Consider the following 18,663-nt stretch of genomic DNA (forward strand, 5'->3'; position numbering starts at 1 on the left):
GATTTGAGTGCTAAAATGGGGAGTTGGCCCTAAATGTGCTAGTACGTGGTAATGAGCCTCTCCCTCTCAAACCAGAAGTAAACGGCTATAACATAGGAGCTCATTAGCCTCTGATTGCTCTTTGAACCCCTACCCCAACAGTATTTCTCACACCAGGTAGTTTGACTTTGACTATTTATGTAAATTGGTAAAAGAAATGCTGCAAACACTTTTTTTCCTTATAGCAATGGCTCAATATTGTTGAGGCATCAAATATTTTTGTATTTTTCATTGAAATTCGTTCATGTTGAGTGGTTCTTGTTGCAGTAGTACAGTTTGATTGTGTGCCTCAGATTTATAAGCCATTCTCTCATTCATATATTTGTAATGTTTGCTGTATTTGTTTCATAATATAATCTGGAATAACATTATGTTACATTGACCTGGAAATATAGCATGAAGCTAACATATGGCGGTAAACACAGCTAGAAAAGAAGCAAATGAATACCACAGAATACCTTAATAAATCTAACCAGTCAGTTGGAAACTGAAAACCAGCACAGAAAAGTTCATATATTTGTTTTTGGAAGAAAAAAACACTTTTCTCAAATCTTATAGCAGCAAATTAATGTTTTTTTTTCTCCATCTAGATATACAACAACGTGTCTTATTCTTATTTGACATATATGCTATTGTTAGACACATCCAAAGTAAATTTGTGTTTCTTTCTGCCATGGGGACAAAATGAAAACTAAACTTTCTTTCCCTTTGATCTCTGCTACAGGTATGCGGAGTCCACATCAACAAATGGAAGCTGGACAAGAAGCTTGGAGTGACGTGCCTTTTCTTGTATGGCATCTTCCTGTGTTTCTCCATCTTAACGGAATTCAATGTCTTCACCTTTGTGAACTTGCCCATGTGCAGGGGAAACTGATGTGAGTGGAAAGACTGCGGTCCAGGGTGACTTTCTTTTTACCTGTGCAATATACACAACGCGGCTCGTGTCTCTTCCTGCGGGGCACCGAGAAGTTGTGACTGATCACTGTTCATGGGAGCCTCGCCTCCATGAGTTTTCTGCCCCTGTCAACCCTACTCCTCTCTCGGCACTATCTATCTTGAACACTCCTCTGTTGGTGTGACGTTCCGCCACATGAAATTCCTAAAACCCCCCTGTCCCCATCCTCTCTTTTTAATACTATTTGAACAATGACTGAGATTCAGAAGTAACTGGCTGCTAGCTGGCTTTGAGCCAGACATAACTTGTCTACTCTAATTCCTCCTTTTTTAAATTATTTGATGGGAGACATATCTAATTTATGACTTGAGACATTTGAGAAATATCTGAATGAAGAAAAAGGATTTATTGTCTGTGCTGGTTCCTTTTTCCTGGAAGAGATAATGATGGAAGGTACTAACTTCCTGTTGCTTCAGAGAGCTCTGGCACCTTCTGAGGATCTTCGTTGGGCATGCCGGAAGTCATGAATATCCAAAGGGGAAGTCATGAATATCCAAAGGTCACAGATGCAGTGAATCCAAGGGACAAAACAAAATGTACCACAGAAAGTGGTGGAGCTGTTTCAAGCCTTTGCAGCTCAACAACAAAAGACAATGGGTGAATCAAAGGCAAGAAAAATAACTTCCACCAAACAATGCACCATTTCTCATCTTGAAGTGAGAAATGTTAGGCAAACGTGAATTCTACTGTTTTCAACTTTATTGTCTTATATTTAGTGATAGGATATTTCCAATTTTAAAGTTATAGTGTGTTGGACTGTAGCAAGAGGAGTGAGCTTCCATAGATTTGTTGTGGTCTGAAAATGCTGCAGGATTTGGTACTCAAGAGTTTCAGAATCCTGTGGGAGTCTGCGTGGTGTCTTTGCCTCTAGTGGCGCTCAGCATTGCCAAGATGGAAGCACAGCTCGAGGCAAGCAGCGTGGAATGATCGATTCCTTGAAAAAGGGGAGGGGCATATTTTGCACAGATGCTCTTCGCTAATATAAATATTTAAATCTCTTTTTTCCGCCTACACACTCGACCTGGTGCCAGATTTCTCTTGGACTGGTGATGGTTATCTACTGTCAAACCATTGAAGATCCTTTCTGTTGGCTACAGCATCCGTAGAACCCAGGTGATGGTACTCTTAACATCCAGAAGTCAGCTATTGCTCACTCACTCCTAAACTGCAAATCTTTCCTTGATAAATGTTGTTTGATCTCTCCTAACAAAACATACCAGTCGTTTTCACATATGTGGCAATGACTTCCAATACAAATATTGCCTGTAAAGGTAACGACTAATGCTTTCCCAGGGCATAATCTAGGAAAGCGTGTTAAAATACTTTATAACTGCGCTCTCTGCAATTTGGTCTCCTGAATGCACGCCAGTTAACCAGAATTCGAGAACAAAGGGTTAAACAATTGCAGTGAAATAGAATATGACTTATACACACGTGCATGTTTACAGAAAATATTCCCAGATGAGGCACAAAGTTGATAGTAGAGTTAGCCGTCATTTCAGATTGACCTTACAATAATACAAAGCTCTACATGCCAAAAAAGTCTAGTGGGGTACCCAACACTACTTAATTAATATTCTATATAAACCCATTACTTCCAGTATGCATTGAATGGAAAAGTAGGAAAAAGGACCCCAGTTCACTATTTTAATCTTCCTTCTCCTCAATGTATGTTACAAAAAAATCTGTTCAACAGAAAATGTCTCCTTTTCTTCCAAGAAGCAGAGCGATTATTGATCATGAGATAAAGACGTTTTTCATATAGGTACTGTTTGTTAACATATTTGAGGTTCACCTCTATACCATGAAACAAGTCAACTAAAGCTTCCACACCACATGTGTGGTCATTGCTATCTATTAGCTTGAGCGAAAGAGCAGTGGCTAAAAAACATCAAAGTACTTTTAGCCATAGAAGTCAGAGGAGCAGTCAAGTGTCGAGAGCACTATCGCACAACAGTACAGTATGGAAAGAATTATATCTCTGTTTTGGAGGTCTGCAGCATTAGCACACAAAGAAAAAAACAGAATTATCAATAATTTTATTAAGAAACATTTGCACACATGACAGGCCAAATTCTTCTGAAATTGACAAAGGGACATGAGGTGTCATATATTTGTGGTGTAGAAAATGCTGTTTTCATTTGTTGACGACTTATAGCAACACAGTACTCCTTGTCACTGGAGGCCCAATTCAGCCAAAATGATGATTCACTGATAAGCCACATATTCTCAGTTAGTTCATGGTCAAACAATCATGGGCATGCATGACTACTGAAACACAGTACGACCTCTGCAGAAAAGGAGGACACTCCTGTACCCAGCGAGAATGACCTACATGGTGCAGAGTTCAGTCAAGAGACACAATGCAGAATGATTGGAAGTATTGAAAAAAATGACTGTTGTAGGAGCTAGAAAACTGCCATCAAATAACACAAAACCAAAATAAGATCACACAGAACAGAGGGCTAAATTTACTAACATTTCATGCCACACAACGCAGCAAGACAACTTTCTGCGCTGCATTGGGTGAAATGGAGAGAGCAGAAATATGTCATATCTACTAAGATATGGGGCACTTAAGCTATCTCTCATTGTGCTGGTGCAGTGGTGCCAATGCAGGCCGCATGCACAATGGTGCATGGGAGCCTGTTTTGTGGGCAGGATTGTTTGCGTCCTTGCACAAAAACAACCCTCAGAGGCATATTCCTCTTTCTATGTGTGCTGTACATGTAGAAAGAGGAAGTAATCAGAAGAAGCTAAGATATTTCACCTTGTTATGCCAGCCTCGCGGAGGTGCAGCCATTCATAAATCGGGGTTTGCCTCAAAATTCATGGGTAGATGCACAGGAACACCCATGCTCCACCCATAAAACGTCTCCCCGAAACAACAAACGCAAGGCAATGCTTTGCGCTACATAACTTTTTTTTTTTTACTAAGATGCATAAAGCAACGCGAATCGGGATTTGAGTGGCTTAGTAAACCCAGAAATAATTTTTACATCAGGGCTATATTTAAAAAGTGACGCAAAACGCTGCAAAATGTTAGTAAATCTGGGCCGAAATCTGACATGTCATTGGGAGGATGGGCCTGCTTACTTCTCTTTGTGATCTGAGTGGTACAGTTGTATGTCAAGAGATCAACCAATGTCAATTGAAGGCCATGTTCTGAGTAAGAGAAGGGAAAATGTGGCAATCAGTGACCATACCCGCATTTGCACAGTTTTAGGAACTGTTTGATATTATATGTGTGAATCTGTTTTACAAATCTATACACACTTATATATGATATAGATATAAATATATATATATATATATATGAATAAAGCCTATGTAAATAACGTAACAATTTTTAGAGAGACCGGTTCATCCCACGGCTACGCATTGGAGTCGGCTACTCTTTTTTCGTTAGCTGCGGGTTACCCCAGATGCCTCTCTTTACAGTTGTTACGTGTCATGTGTATAGTAATGCTCTTATAGAGTGATAGAGATTTTTTCTAGTCAGTGGGACAGTATGGCACCCTGAATTGAGTTTGCTGTTTTTTGTTACTGCAAAATGCCCATCTGCGAAGATGTATTTGAATATAATACCGGTTGAATTTCAAGTGTGGGAGATGACAGATGGAGGGTAAAATTTGTTCTGGAGTTATACGGTACAAATGAAAAGGTGGGTGTTTTAAGAAGGGCAGGCACTTCTCACAAAAATATATTTTGTAACTTGCTACTACAGACTTAACTTTTGCGAAATTGCCCAGTTAAAAACTCTTTCCGCCTATTTATCACTAATTTGTAATTGTTCTCAGCTAGGCTGTCTGCAAAGTTGCAAACAGTCTTTACCATTACTGAAACAGAAAGTGGCATCACAAGACGACTGGAAATACAGCCTTCAGATCAATACAGAAGTGAAGATACAAAGTAAAAAATAGAAACAGAAAAAAAAATGCAATTTAAATGAACGGAAAGATGGTGTGCATCTGGCAGAAGTTAAAACATTTATAGTAGCAAATCACATATTTTACTTTTGAAAACAAAACTATGATTTGTTTAGGAAACAAATACGTAAGGAAGCAATAAGCATGCAGCAAAAGATAGTTGTGTCTTTCAACAATCCATGCATGCACTTTTGCAGAGCTTTAGAAATGTTCAATGCTCTTTGAAAAAGTTCCTGTCCTGGTTGGTAAAATATCTTACTGGAGCCATGTATTGGGGGAGCCTTCTGGTTTGAAATATTTAATGAGCGTAGTTTTTTTTCTGTTTCTTACCCTTTCACTTAAAGTCCAGCCTAGCTGGTGTTGGCAAAATGTCCTCCTTGGTGTCTTCCTATTGGCCAGTAATTCCCATTAATGTCAACTTTTGAGTGAAAAACTTTTGATACAGTCAGCGGCTGCAGTCCACAGTGCATGAGACTTTCTTGCCATTTAGGATTTTTTTTATATTTCACTACGGTAAAGGAGGTTTACAAATCATTACTACTGCTTCGGGTAAACTGTCAGATTTGAGTAGAAATGCCTAGTCATTTCAACTCCTACCAATGTTGGTGACATTATCTTTTTTAATGTCAAAGTACACCTTCAAGAACTATCAAATGATCACAAACACCTATCAAGAAATGTATTTATTATCATTTCATCTACTTGTTCATTTTTAACTTTTTTAGCCAGCAGAGAATTTTACAATGCGATCAGACGTTACATAAGGCTATTTAACAACTGCATTCCATTCCTGGTAACTGACATCATCATGCAAGGACTCCACAGGGGCGTTGCACAGAAAACTTGCACACTGCAGAACATCAAGACCACTTCTTTTGGCCCGTTTTTTGCTGATATGGTTTAGAAAGCTAAACAAAAATAATTGCTCCTTGAAAAATACAGAAAAAGCATTTCCCAACTTATCAAATGTGAAAGATTTAAATTTGTTACAAAAACAGTGTCGTTCAAAAGCATCGGAAATAGTTAAAAATATTTATTTTTTTCAATTTTTTCAAAAGTGTTCCTTATAAATTAGGATTTCTCTCTCCATTACACAAGTAAAATAATGTATAAGCAAATGTGTGCTCTATATCGTTAGCAAAGTTTGCACAACTCCTGCCATCCATTTATTCCCTGGGACAAAAACATTTCTATAGTTGGAGAGTACAAAAAAATTATTTATCCTCTTTCTATTTAAACCAGAACACATTTTCTGTGCTATGGTGCCAGAAGGGATGGTAGTTCGTTTTTGCGGATGTGCAGTAGGGCGTATAGGAGTGGACCCATTTACTAATTCTGGAGCATATTTACTAGGAAACTGTTGGACCGGGGAGTTAAGCCAAGAAGGCTAACGCTGTGCTCTGACAGTTTCCAAACGCCGTACAGTGGTCACAGGAATACAGTGCACCCCTGCCTTTCCCTTAGCGCTGGAGCTAAATGTAGCTGCCTAGCGCCAACGCAGGCACTCTTGCACCATTGTGCAAGGGTGCCTGCGTTGCAGGGAAAGATGTTTATGTGCCAGAAGGTGCCCCTTCCGGCACATAAACAATCAGTAATGGCATTTTGTAACTTCTACGTATGCTGCAGAATGCAGCACACATAGAAGTTGCGACTCGTCATTTTTTTAAAGGACACCTTCCTGCACATAAACAATAAATGGTGTTTTGCTGTTTCGATGTGTGCTGCACATTGCAGCACACATAGAAGCAGAAAAAGTGAGGAGAAATAAAGCATTTCCCCTCGTTTTGCCATGTTGAGACCAGGTTTTCCCTGGTCTTAATTTTGGCATTGCCCCATATTTATGTCACTCTTGTAAATATGGGGCAGTGTCAAAATCAATGGGTGTTGCAGTGGAATGTCCATCACAACACCCATTGCCCACCCCTTTCACTCTAAGTGTAGCGTGAAAGGGGTCCTCATTTACAAGATGGCATTAAATTACAAGGTGGCGTAAAGCCACATTAAGGGCCATATGTAGATAGTTAAATACCGGTCGGTAACGCCGAAAATCGGTAATTTTCCCGTTACCAACCGGTATTTAGCCCTTTCTAATGTAGGCGGCAGGTTTTAAGGATTCGGTAATCTACCACCAACTACAAGTTGATGGTAAATACCAAATACCTTTTCGAAAGCAATTTTGTGCTTTATTAAAAGTGCCTTGTGGCAGACATACATGCACGATTCAGGGGTACAACAGGGTGTCAATGTGACACCCTGCCACCCTTGAATATGCTCCCCCTATTACCGATTCGGTATTTACCAAATCGATAATAGTGAATGGCTTCCCATTCATTCCTATGGGCCTCCAGGCCCATAGGAAGGAATGGGAAGGTATGCCTTATTAGCGATTCGGTAAATACCGAATCGGTAATAACGAATATTACCGAATCAGTAAAATTTACAGATTTTTTACCTACATTCTATTTACCGATTCTTAAATACCGAATCGGTAAAATTCGGTATTTAGGAATCGGTAAATAGAAATTACCTACATATGGCCCTAAGTGGCTTAATGCCGGCTTGTAAATAAGGTGAAGTCCCTATAGCTCTGGGAACATCGGAAAAAGTTACGTTCCTGTGGTGATAGGGGCTTGTAAATATGCCCCTCTGTCTTTTCAATATTTACAATTGTTACCACTATTTACACATTACCTGAACACTAAAACGTTGTTGGCATACTTGCCTTCAAATGCATACCATTAATCAAAGCAGAAATCTCGTCCATTTTCATTTGAGTTTAGCTTTGTATGTTGGCCGCTTTTTAAATTTCTTCTTTTTAAAGCGATCCACAAACATAATGTACTTTTGACTAGGAAACAATGTAACCGTGTTAGGGCACAGTATACTAGAAAGCATGGTTTAGCTATGAAAACCACCGGTACAACATGTTCATGAAGAAACGCACTAATTTATTCCAATTATAGCAAGGATTTGGCAGGTTGTCAGATTGCGTATTAGCAATAAATCCATAATAGCATTGATAAATGAAGAAGGATTGTGCCCCACTTTCATTTTTTTTAAGGTTGATTTATGTAGCGAAAACTTGGCCCGCGGGCTTTAGAGCACTTTACATGAGCACTCGATTAAATTACACATGGTCGGATTCAGTGTTTTGGCATGAAGGAATTAACGATTCGCCTAGGATGTTAAGATGACTCTGGTAACTAGAACCTGGTTTCCCAGTTCCACAGTCAGCAGCACAACTCCTCCTCCTACTCACCACGCTTTAAGGCCCTCCTGGTGGTCTAGACAGTGGTGTAGTAAGGATGCCATGGGCCTTGGTGCAAGCAAGGATAATGTCCCCTTTGACTGATGTTGGAGTAATAAATACGGCAATTATCAGTATTCCATGAGTCCCTCTGGGCCGCAGTGCTACGCTCCTTGGACCACAGCTCAGGGAGGGATACCAATCTGGGCCATTTTGAGCAGGCTAGTGTTTTGAACACAAGACCACCAGGTATAATAATGCCAGACTTGGTATGTATAGACCCAGTACTTAATTTGAGCCGGTAGTTACCGCTGGGGCCCACCTGTACTTATTTTTGGGGACCGGCACTTATTTCTCTTCATCAGACATTTACTTTGAGCAGGAGAGGGAAAACACACAAAGGGAAATGAAGGAGGAAGAGAAACATGGAAAACCCATCACAAAAGGAGATTGCAGGAACCTGGAAGAGTGAGATAAAAGGAGCAGGGTGTGTTTTTGATGTGCTGATAATTAAATGCACTGGCCACGGAATTCTGAGCAGAGATTTGGACACCAGCACTCATTCTTTTACAAAGTAAACACTAAATGGTCCCTGAAACACTGTACCCAGACCTGGATGTGGAGTTGTGCGTACTGTGGGCAGCTGCTCCAACTGTTTTATGCCTTTTCTGTTCCTGCACAATGGGTTAATGTGCAGAAGATCCTCTAGTTCTCCAATAATCCATACAAAGGGCTCCAACAAAGCCCCCATACCCATTTTCCACCTAGGTGGTAGATAGATGTAGATTTGGGCCCTGTATTCCCACCTGAAAAAGGAGAAACGTGGATTTGGAATCAGTTTTTACAAGTATGTGTGTTATTCCCCATTTGAGGCAAATAACTCATAATCCCTGGATTCGGTGAGGACATACCAGCAGAAATGCTCCAGCTACTTACCAGTAATCTTCATTAGCCTTAGTCTATAGTCCTCGGCACAGTCAATGACTCGTGAAGTGGAACCACCTCATTGACAGGACCCAAACCAGGAAGTAGGAGTGGACTTGAACTAATTCCACCCATTTAGGGTGGTATAAGACATGGGCAATTCCCTTTCACTTCCCGACATACCAAGCCCTCTCTGACCAGTAACATCAGGGAGGGAGGGATGTATTGACTGTGACGAGGACTATGGACTAAGGGTAATGAAGATGACCGGTAAGTAACCAGAGCATTATCCCTACGTCTTGCGTCATCACAGTCAATTACACGTGAGGAATACCAAAGCCAAAACTGGCTGAAGAATCACAGTAATCAGATTTTCTGAAAAAAATGGTAGCATATTTTATAAAGACAAACAATGCAGAAGCATCACATGAGATACAGCAAACCAAAAAGAAATCATGAAGAATGCAAAACGGATTCCAAATCTTTGAGGCCAAAGGAATCCGTTCGCATCCATACCCCATCAATCTTATAGTGGCGTAAGAAAGTACATAGAGTGGCCCGGATGCCTGATCTGCAAATCTCCTGCAAAGATACGCCTTTGATATGAGCCCGCGAGGCTGCCACCCCTCTAGTGGAGCGTCCCTGAATAGAGACTGGAGGCGAAACATTTGCAGACTCATTTGCTACAGAAATAGCCTCAATGATCCATTGACTAATGGAAATACTGGGTGCTTTACCACCTTGCGTATTCCCCCCAATGTTTCTTTGTGCAAATCCTGAGGTGAAAAATGCATTGGTATTGTCAAGGTATGGGTATATGGTCATAATTGAAGAGAATGGACATTTAGGTTAGTCTGGGATGCATTTATCATATTAATTTTTCATTGAATGCTCCGTAAACTGAACATACACAAGGAGAGCATGGACTTGGGCATGTGTTAGTTTAAAATCCACTCATGGGGAATGATCAGTCCATATTTATCAATTTGGATTCCTATTTCTCTGTGTTGTTTTTCATAAGAGGAGGTGGAATTGGACTGATTGGAACGTGAACTCTCTTCCAAACTCCCCTGACACACCAGCTTATCTTGTGCAATATTCCTAGCCCTGGTGTAACTGATTTGACAATCGAAGGCTATGGTGGTAATATGTATCTGTCATATTGGCTGTAGTGGTTCAGAATGTAAATACACCTATATTTTTTAGGAAAACGACTTTTCTTAAAACCCTATACTAAGGAGACAATTTCGAATGTATTCTGATACTGGCAATAATGCAGGTGGTAAGCATACTTGAAGGTCCCATGCATATGAGAGCCACAGTGAACTGTGTTACCTTCTCACATAACTGATCCAGTTTACACTATGGAAAGCAATCTGGTGCCTCCCAATAAGGCGGTTCAAATGTAGCCTTGTCGGAAAAAGTGTTCAGCAGCACTTTTGAAATACAAACACCAAATTACATTGCGTTTGACACTTTAGTAATGATGTCCTGGGCGGTCAAAGAAAAATTACTACTTTTGCTAGAAAAATACTGGCAACAGACAGGGATCCAGGACTGTACGCTAAGTGCCCTTGGCTATCCAGCAGATTTTAGGAAGTGTGTTCTCCTCTTTCTAGCATCAATGTTCATGTTTTATGTTTCCTTCCTATGCTTGGTCCATTGTTGCATACTGCTTTCTGCATCGAGGAACCTGGCCGTGCTTCTGTTTCTGGAATGTTTCTTAACCACGCCTAACACAGTAGCGGAAACATCCATGAGCGATAATTTATTGAGTCAAAAATGAGGACAGGGCCAGATGCACAACCATTTGGAATTGGGACTCGCAAATTGCGAAAAATAGCGAGTCGCAATTTGCGAGTCGCAGTTCCGAATGTACATCAGTGTCAGAGACACTGTTAGTGATTCCCAATGAGGTCGCAAAATGCAAGGCTCATCATTATTCATGAGGCACTCACATTTTACGACCCCATTGGGAATGGCTGGCCTTCCCAGGGATGGTGGCCTGCTGGGCTCAGCAGACCACCATGTCTGCGACTGCTTTTAAATAAAACATCTTTTTTTTTTTTAAATGCAGCGCACTTTCCTTAAAGGAAAACGAGATGCACATAAAAGTTTTTGGGAAAATGAAACATTTTCGCTTCATTTTGTAAGGGCAGGCAGTGGTCCCTGGGACCACTGCCTGCCCTTAAAAATATTTTTGCATGCATTTGCAAAGGGTCCCCTGGGGAATTCTTACCATTTGCGACTGCATTACTACCTATATGAAGTAGGTAGTAAATTGCGACTGCTTTGCGACCACAATTGCGGTCACAAAACAGTCATACATAGGGATCAGAGTCGCAATTAGGAAGGGACGCCCTTAAAATGCCCCTTCCTAATTGCAAGTAACAAACGCTATTTAGCAAGTTGCAAATAAATTGCAACTCGCTAATTAGCGGTTGTACATAGCCTTGTAAGGTTTGCGCATGCAAAAACGGGTCGTACATCTGGCCCATAATCCCCTTTCTTCTGTATCAAGGGACTGTCTTCGGGTTACTCTTGTCAGAATAGGCAATATGAATATAAGCTATTTAAGCGAGCTTAGCCAGCAAATGAGCATAGTAGTTTCCGGTACTAAAGGCATCATTGCTGCTTTCAAAGAGTACATAATAGTTACTTGTTTTTAGCCACACACTGTCTAATTCATATAGCACGTCTATATGGCTGTTGCGGCTTCCTCTGGAAGACAACTGTGTAACCTCCCTTCACAATAATCTAAAAGCTGTCTAAGGACTTCATTACAAGGCCCTCTGTAATTCTTATGGAGCCACTCATTGGAGTTAACTGCCCCTTCAGAATCATATGGTCTGAAGTAAATCTGAGGATCCGGTGTAGTTCAATCAAACGGTATCTGGAAGAAGCCAAAATGTCCAAGTGTACCTCCAAAAAGAAATGGGAAGTTACAGTGGAGATCACATGCAGTACTCCAGATGCCTCTCGTAATTCCTAATTTCTGAGTCGATCCTCAGGGTTGCCTTCATAATGGGAGGCGCCCTCTCTGAAATAACCACTACACCTGATATCAAAACTCTGGAAGAAAGGGGACTACAAGTCATATTTTTGACCCATTTATAACATTGGCCTATGAGGCTTAGGCAGTAATGGTCGCCTGAAAATGTTGTGACATAATAGTCTTTTATAGGCACCATTGTCACATATGCTCACAAACACCCAGGCTCTGCAGGAAGATGGAATACCTCATCTTTGTAAAGTACATATATATTTAAGATAAAACTGCATTTTGCTTGGGTCTTTAACAATATATGCCCAATTGGCATCCTTCGGTACTAGTGTGAGGACACTATTACCTTCAGCGCTGATCATATCTTACAATAGAACCAAAATGATGAGGGGAACTTGAACATAAGCGGAGTTGAATCCCATCTCAAGTTCAAGGCATATAAGTTATAAAAACTATGAGGGACACATTTACTTACAACAGGCCATGAGTACATTCTACATTCCGATCTTGTGTCCATTTCATTTCTATTAGCAGCACATGTTTTTCATATAAGAGACTGACAACTCAATACAAAGCTCCAAAGAGTGTGCCATTGCATTATTTATAACTGCATTTATTAATGCAAAACGAATGTTTATTGGAAATCTAGGGAGAATTTGCAACCGACTATTTATTGGCCTTTAGAGGTAATGCTGAAAGTCCACCTTGTAGATTCACGTATAGGTTCAAGGTAGGAGACTAGGATTGTGGGTCTCCATTTGGAAAGCCCAGTGTAAATATTAGATATGCCCATTTCTCCATTATGTTCTCCGTTTCTCAACATTTCTGTGCTAGTTCACAAAATCTCCTCCTAACTTGTCCCTTGCTTGGGCTAATGTGATCTGCCTAATGAGTTTCTAAATCTGTGCACTGAGATTCTATCCAATTTTATCAAATCCTTCAAATGTGTGGATTTCACACCAGGCTGCTAGTCAAGGGCCACCAAGCAGCCCAGATTTAGGTGGCAAATCAATAAAGTGTGCAAACACAAGGAGAAGTGCCAATTCTCTCTATTTAAGATTTCACATAAAACAGTCTCTTGTTCTGTTCTTCTCTTTTGAACTATTGCATGTGTTGTGCGCCAGTCACTAGTAGAATGCCTCATGGTGGACTTCACGTGTTGCAATAAAGTTAGAACACGTGCATGTTTCTCCTGAATGTAAACAAATCCGTAAGCTAGGTTCCCTAAAACTACAGGGCTACTGAGCCATCTCCCTAGTACAGATACTCAAGCTATTGATACGCCTCAGTGTTAGCTTCCAAATTTGTAATGGAATCCTTGCTAAGGGTACACACTTGCTGTTTTTTATGGACTAGGCTTCATAGTGGCTCTACACATTATAAAGTTTGTTGTCATAGGCAGGATTTACCTAGCCTGTGTTCAGTTACTTCATTTGCCAGGTGACGTTAGTAAGCATTGTGAGATGCATTACTTGGTCATAAATGTGGAAGGCGAAAACTTAATCGTCCATGTGATGAATGATTTGTTGTCAGTACCTCTAAAGGTGTTTGTGGAGGTACACTTAAAAAGTCCATCGAGTAAAGAAAAAAACTGTCATCTTTACCCCGTCCTGCATCACTAACAATCACCAACAAAACGCATTCTAGAATGTCACTTTAATGACATTTACTGAGGTTTTGAGATCTAATGTGACTTCATTCACAGTTAAGTAATGGCCTTTATTAACATATGTACTTAGCTTGGTGGGAAATGTGTAACCTGCCATAGCCTGGTGTGGAGCTAAATGGACAATTATCAACATTGCACTATGCCTGGATGGAGCACTAACAAGTTAGCAATTGTCAACACATGGTTTCTCTAGTAGACATGTGACATCTCAGGAGCATCAGAAAGGCATCAGCCAGTCGAACTTTCACAACAGGAAACCAAATAGTCCACTTTCCAACCTTAACTACAGCACTTTATTGAGATAGAGTGATCTACCTCCAGCATGTGGCTAGCACCAGCACTCATGTTTGGGGACCATAAGTTATTTTTCATCACCAGACTTTGACCCAGAGGAAGTGAGACAAAGGTGTAAAAGGTAGAAAGAAGTAGGAAGGAAAAGATTGGAACACAATGACAAAGGGAGAAGATAGGCTTCAAGAAAAACTGTAGTAGGGAAATAAAGAGAAAGGAAGTGTAGAGTGGTAGAATTTAAAACAGGCTCCCTTGGTATTAGTTAACCTTGGCCTTTAGCAGCACAGATTGTGGGATCCTAAGAAAAAACTCTGATATCCTGTACTAATTATTAAATAGTTTAAGCACTGAACTCCTCTTGCCTTCACAGAAATTCTTGCTACAGCTCCTGTCCATTGCTACGGGTCTGTGACTTTGATCTAGCACATGGGCGCTTTAAAACCCCTTCCAGTCACTCGAAAAGAGTAAAAACAAAGTATGTGAGGAAAAACTCTTTGATATACAAACAACAATTTAGAGCTAAGCTAACAAAAAGTGCACTGATATAGCATTTTGTTTCCAATTACAGGGTGGATCTAGAAGGAAAAACCTAGGATTAGAAATTGAGCCTCCAACTTCTGAAACTCATGCCTTGACCACTCAAATCACACATTCTTTGTGAATGTTTGGGACCATGGCATCGACACCCTACCAGAGAGCACCATATGTGTTGCATGCTTGTTAGACCACAGATGTTTGCATAATGCTTAATTCTGAAGTTTATAAATGCTTCCAGCTGTGGCTGTGAAGAAAGCAGGGGAAAATTGAAAGAGAAAGGGATTTGCTAGGATCACTCACCTTGGTCAAATAGTAAAGCAGGGATTAAAATTCCCTTTTACTGCATCCAAAGCTGACATTTTTTCTAATAGACTGTGTCCCTTTCTTCCCTCTTATGTACCATGATACTTGCTGCATTTTAACTATTAACAAAAGCAGAGATCCCATCGTCACCAAAGTGGAGCAGAAACTGACATAACTGATATCGTCACTGGCTGTGTCAGATCCACAAAAGTGGCAAAAAAAAGCAGCAGTGGCCTGACCACACAGTGTATTGTAGAGGTTATCACATTTTAATATCAGGTTAAGGCCAACCTCCTTTTCACAAATTGGTGGGTGGTAGAGTGGAGCCAAATATTAACGTGTGGTAGGTATTGTGAGGCACAGGTTCTGGCGTTTGTGTCCTGGACACATTTTGGGGGGTTAGAAAGCACATGGCCATACACCTTTCACTCTGTAAGTTTGAAATATTATTTTAGTTTTACAATCATAGTAAAAGTGCACCACCAATCATCCATAAGCCAGACAGGCAAGAAGACACCGTGGAGAGACAGTAGCGAGAGTACAGACCACATATGGTATACAGTATTACAGCAGAAAGGGAAATGGGCAGGCTAAAAACATGGGTCTAGAAATCGACATCCTCTGTCGTCTAACTAATGGCATTGTCACACAGTGATGACATCATCATTTGTTTTCCTGCTCATAAAGCATAGAATGGCTTTATCAGATTGATACAGGATATCCCATTTCCTGAAGCAAGGAACAAGAATTTGGCATTGATATCTAATGGGTATATTGATACATGGAATGTTTGATGATAGAACCTTGAGCGCCATGAGACCCTCGCGGGTGAGCAGTTGCCCTTTACAAACCCCTGATCGATTGATTTATTTGTGGCGCATAGACAGATGTATGCACCTTGGAAAAGGCTGAAGTGACTCTGAGCTTTGGGACTGCGTTCCCACACTGGGATGTAGGACGAGACACAGAGCTACAACCTAACTATTCTCAGGTTCTTGTCAGAAAGAAACTAGAGCTTCCCACCGAATGGGGCAAGATTGTAATATAAAGTATTTATTTCATGTGGTAAACTAAAAAGAATGAAAAATTCAAAGGGAAGTCATATTTATTTATATTCAGCTTTGGCAGATATTCAAAATGCTTTCAGAATGTCTATATAATTTTTCGGAAAGAAGAATATAGAGGGCTTTCTTCGAAGTATGTGAGCAAGCCCTCTGCTCATTTATCGCGTGGGTGCCCGTTTCTGAGGTGAATGTATTTGAACAGATGATAAAGTGAGTGTTTGGGGTGTCGTATGCATAATCTGAATTGATATTTACTGAGCAATGTACACTCTGACCAAAAAGGAAGTATGGTGGATTAATCCTGCGTTATCAGGATGAAGACCCGTACTCTCAATTTTCAGCTAAATATCACATCAAGAAACAGCTCTTTATCTTTACACAATTACGTTTAAACAAATATCAAAGAGAGTCAAACAGCACCAAGCTCCATGAATGTCCCGAATGACAAAATGGAAAAAAGACTTGGCAATTGAGTATGTGTAACAGCTCGAGCTTTCTTCTCTGTCCCTGAGAAACGTAGGTACGTCTGTTGCTTTGAAAGCATTGCGGTTCTGTTAAAATGTTACTGCTGTCCTTTTGGGAAAAAAATAGTTGTCAAATTTCAGATTGCCGCTACCAGCCACTTACTACAGGGGCTTTACGGTTCCTTGCACTATTGGTATGGTTTAAAAAAATGATACTTTCCTTTAGCAGGCGTGGTTGGAGTTAACCATTGTGTCACAGGCCTATGACGTCTCATACCACCTGCAGGGTGTGATTGCTCCTCGTGTTACCCTCTATTGTGCATCCAGGGCTTCCTTCTGCTGGAGAACTCCCAACGGGACCCTCGTAGACATTACCTGAATGTTTCTCTGTTTCTTCCCTGTTGGCTGGCTACTCGATAGGCCTTACTTACCTGGAGTGTAAGTCATGGGTGAAATTTGTATAATAAAGGTCCCATGAAGCCCTTCCACCTGATTATACGTGTTCCCCACACTACTGCTCAAACTACACTCCCCTTACTTCTTACCTCTCTGTACCATCTGCCTGTACCCCTTAGGTTTTTACTGTAAACTCCACTGCTTGAACATCTTTTCGTTACACTGTACAAAATTCTCATTCATACATAAACCTCCAGACCCACGACTCCCGCTCGCCACTGTGAGACTCGATGGTGTAGGACAAGTCTATTTCCACTCCAAAAGGCGCAGACTACCTTGCTAGCACGTTTAGGAACATGGCTCAGGTGTTGCGAATTTAGATAAAGGTAGGCGTTTTATAGGTTTAATTAATGCCTCTATGTTGCTAGGGACGCAAAGCTCCAGTCCTGGGAATTTCATTAATCAACCCATGTTTTCAGGTGTTTCTTCATGTCAGTCAACAGAACTGTGAAAGAACTATAAGTCCCAGAGTGCATTGGAAAACCCAGGACTGGAGCACCTGTCCTTGGTTACATGGAGCTTTTGGTCACCTTATCTCTTTGCCTCCCTAAATACCAGAGACCAGTTTACAGCGCTTACTCCGGGACAAAATATGATGGGGTTGTTAAAATGGTACTTTACGGACTATCAAATGAGATTCAGTTGTGACTTCTTTACAGACATATTTTAAAGTGTGAAATGCAATATGTGGTATATTTTCTCCCTTAAAAGAAACAGAATACTGCTACGGTCTGTGTACACAGTGTGCATATCTGTGTTTTTACTGTACAGTGCAGGTAATGCAGTCATGCTGCAGGGATCAGAGCAATAAAGTAACAGATCAGAGCTATATTTGTTATTATATTAAAGTTCACTGAAACAATGTTTTCATGTTTTTCTTGGAGGAGAAACTCTGTGGTGCCTATGATCACAGGAAAGAATTATCAGGATGGTCCTATGTAATACAGAACAGGAAATGGAAATGCACATACTGTAACACTGTATTTGTTAATTTATAGCTTATGGGACTTTACCGAGTCCAAAAAACAAAAGCAAAAAAAAAAATGTTTATGGTTTTTCTTACGGATAGGTTTTCTTAATATGGTTTGGAAATGTTAAAATGGCAGCGCCATAGATGGACATTTTGTTACCTTTCCAATTAACTTAAACTATTTTTGTCAGACTTGTACAAGTATTATTACCACTCTGTCTTTCTGTATGTTTGTTTTGAAATTTGTCATAGTACTGCTACGTGTAGACATACTGTAGCTGGTCCACTTACATGTATGATTTAGAGATTTTACAGAGCTAAGAGCATGCATTTCTCTGTTTGCTGGTACCTATGAAATTAGAAATTGTATTTCTGTGTTTTAAAAGTGTTATTACAATTGGTAAACAAAGATGAAACCTCTATTGTCTAAGGAATATCAACGCGTTTTATTAGATCAAATTGCTTTCGTGTTTTTGTTGTTGTATTTATTGGTAAGCTCTGACCGCTGGACTGGTACAAGCGCAAATGTGAACAGTGAAAGAAAATATTCCATATGGACATAAAAGAACAAAACATTTCTCCAAAGTAATTATGCATCAAAGGCTTTAGCTCATCTCTGCTGTACAGAGGCAAACGTTTTGCAAACTATCAAAGAAAAGAGTGTAGTAACCTGATGTATTTTCTTAAAATGTAATTATGCAGTTTACATGGGGCAGCTGATGTGAGCCTGACTGACATGGTAAGCGTACAGCATGAAATCAGTGGGAAAGAGTCATGTTAAATGACTTGGCTACTCTAAGCTGTATCACAC

The 18,663-nt window shown here is 40.3% G+C and overlaps 1 protein-coding gene across 1 annotated transcript in view; it reads left to right on the plus strand.

Annotated features, from left to right (window-relative positions):
* The window catches only part of SLC24A3 (solute carrier family 24 member 3), a 1,192,172-nt gene extending 1,189,156 nt beyond the window's left edge, over positions 1 to 3,016 (plus strand). The window contains exon 17 of the mRNA XM_085611775.1: positions 764 to 3,016. Within this exon, the coding sequence (XP_085467901.1) occupies positions 764 to 913 (150 nt within the window). The 3' untranslated portion in view covers positions 914 to 3,016. The remainder of the gene's footprint in view (positions 1 to 763) is intronic.
* The last annotated feature ends 15,647 nt before the right edge of the window (positions 3,017 to 18,663 follow it).

Source organism: Triturus cristatus, chromosome 6 (genome assembly GCF_964204655.1).
Source record: "Triturus cristatus chromosome 6, aTriCri1.1, whole genome shotgun sequence".
Classification (NCBI taxonomy): domain Eukaryota; kingdom Metazoa; phylum Chordata; class Amphibia; order Caudata; family Salamandridae; genus Triturus; species Triturus cristatus.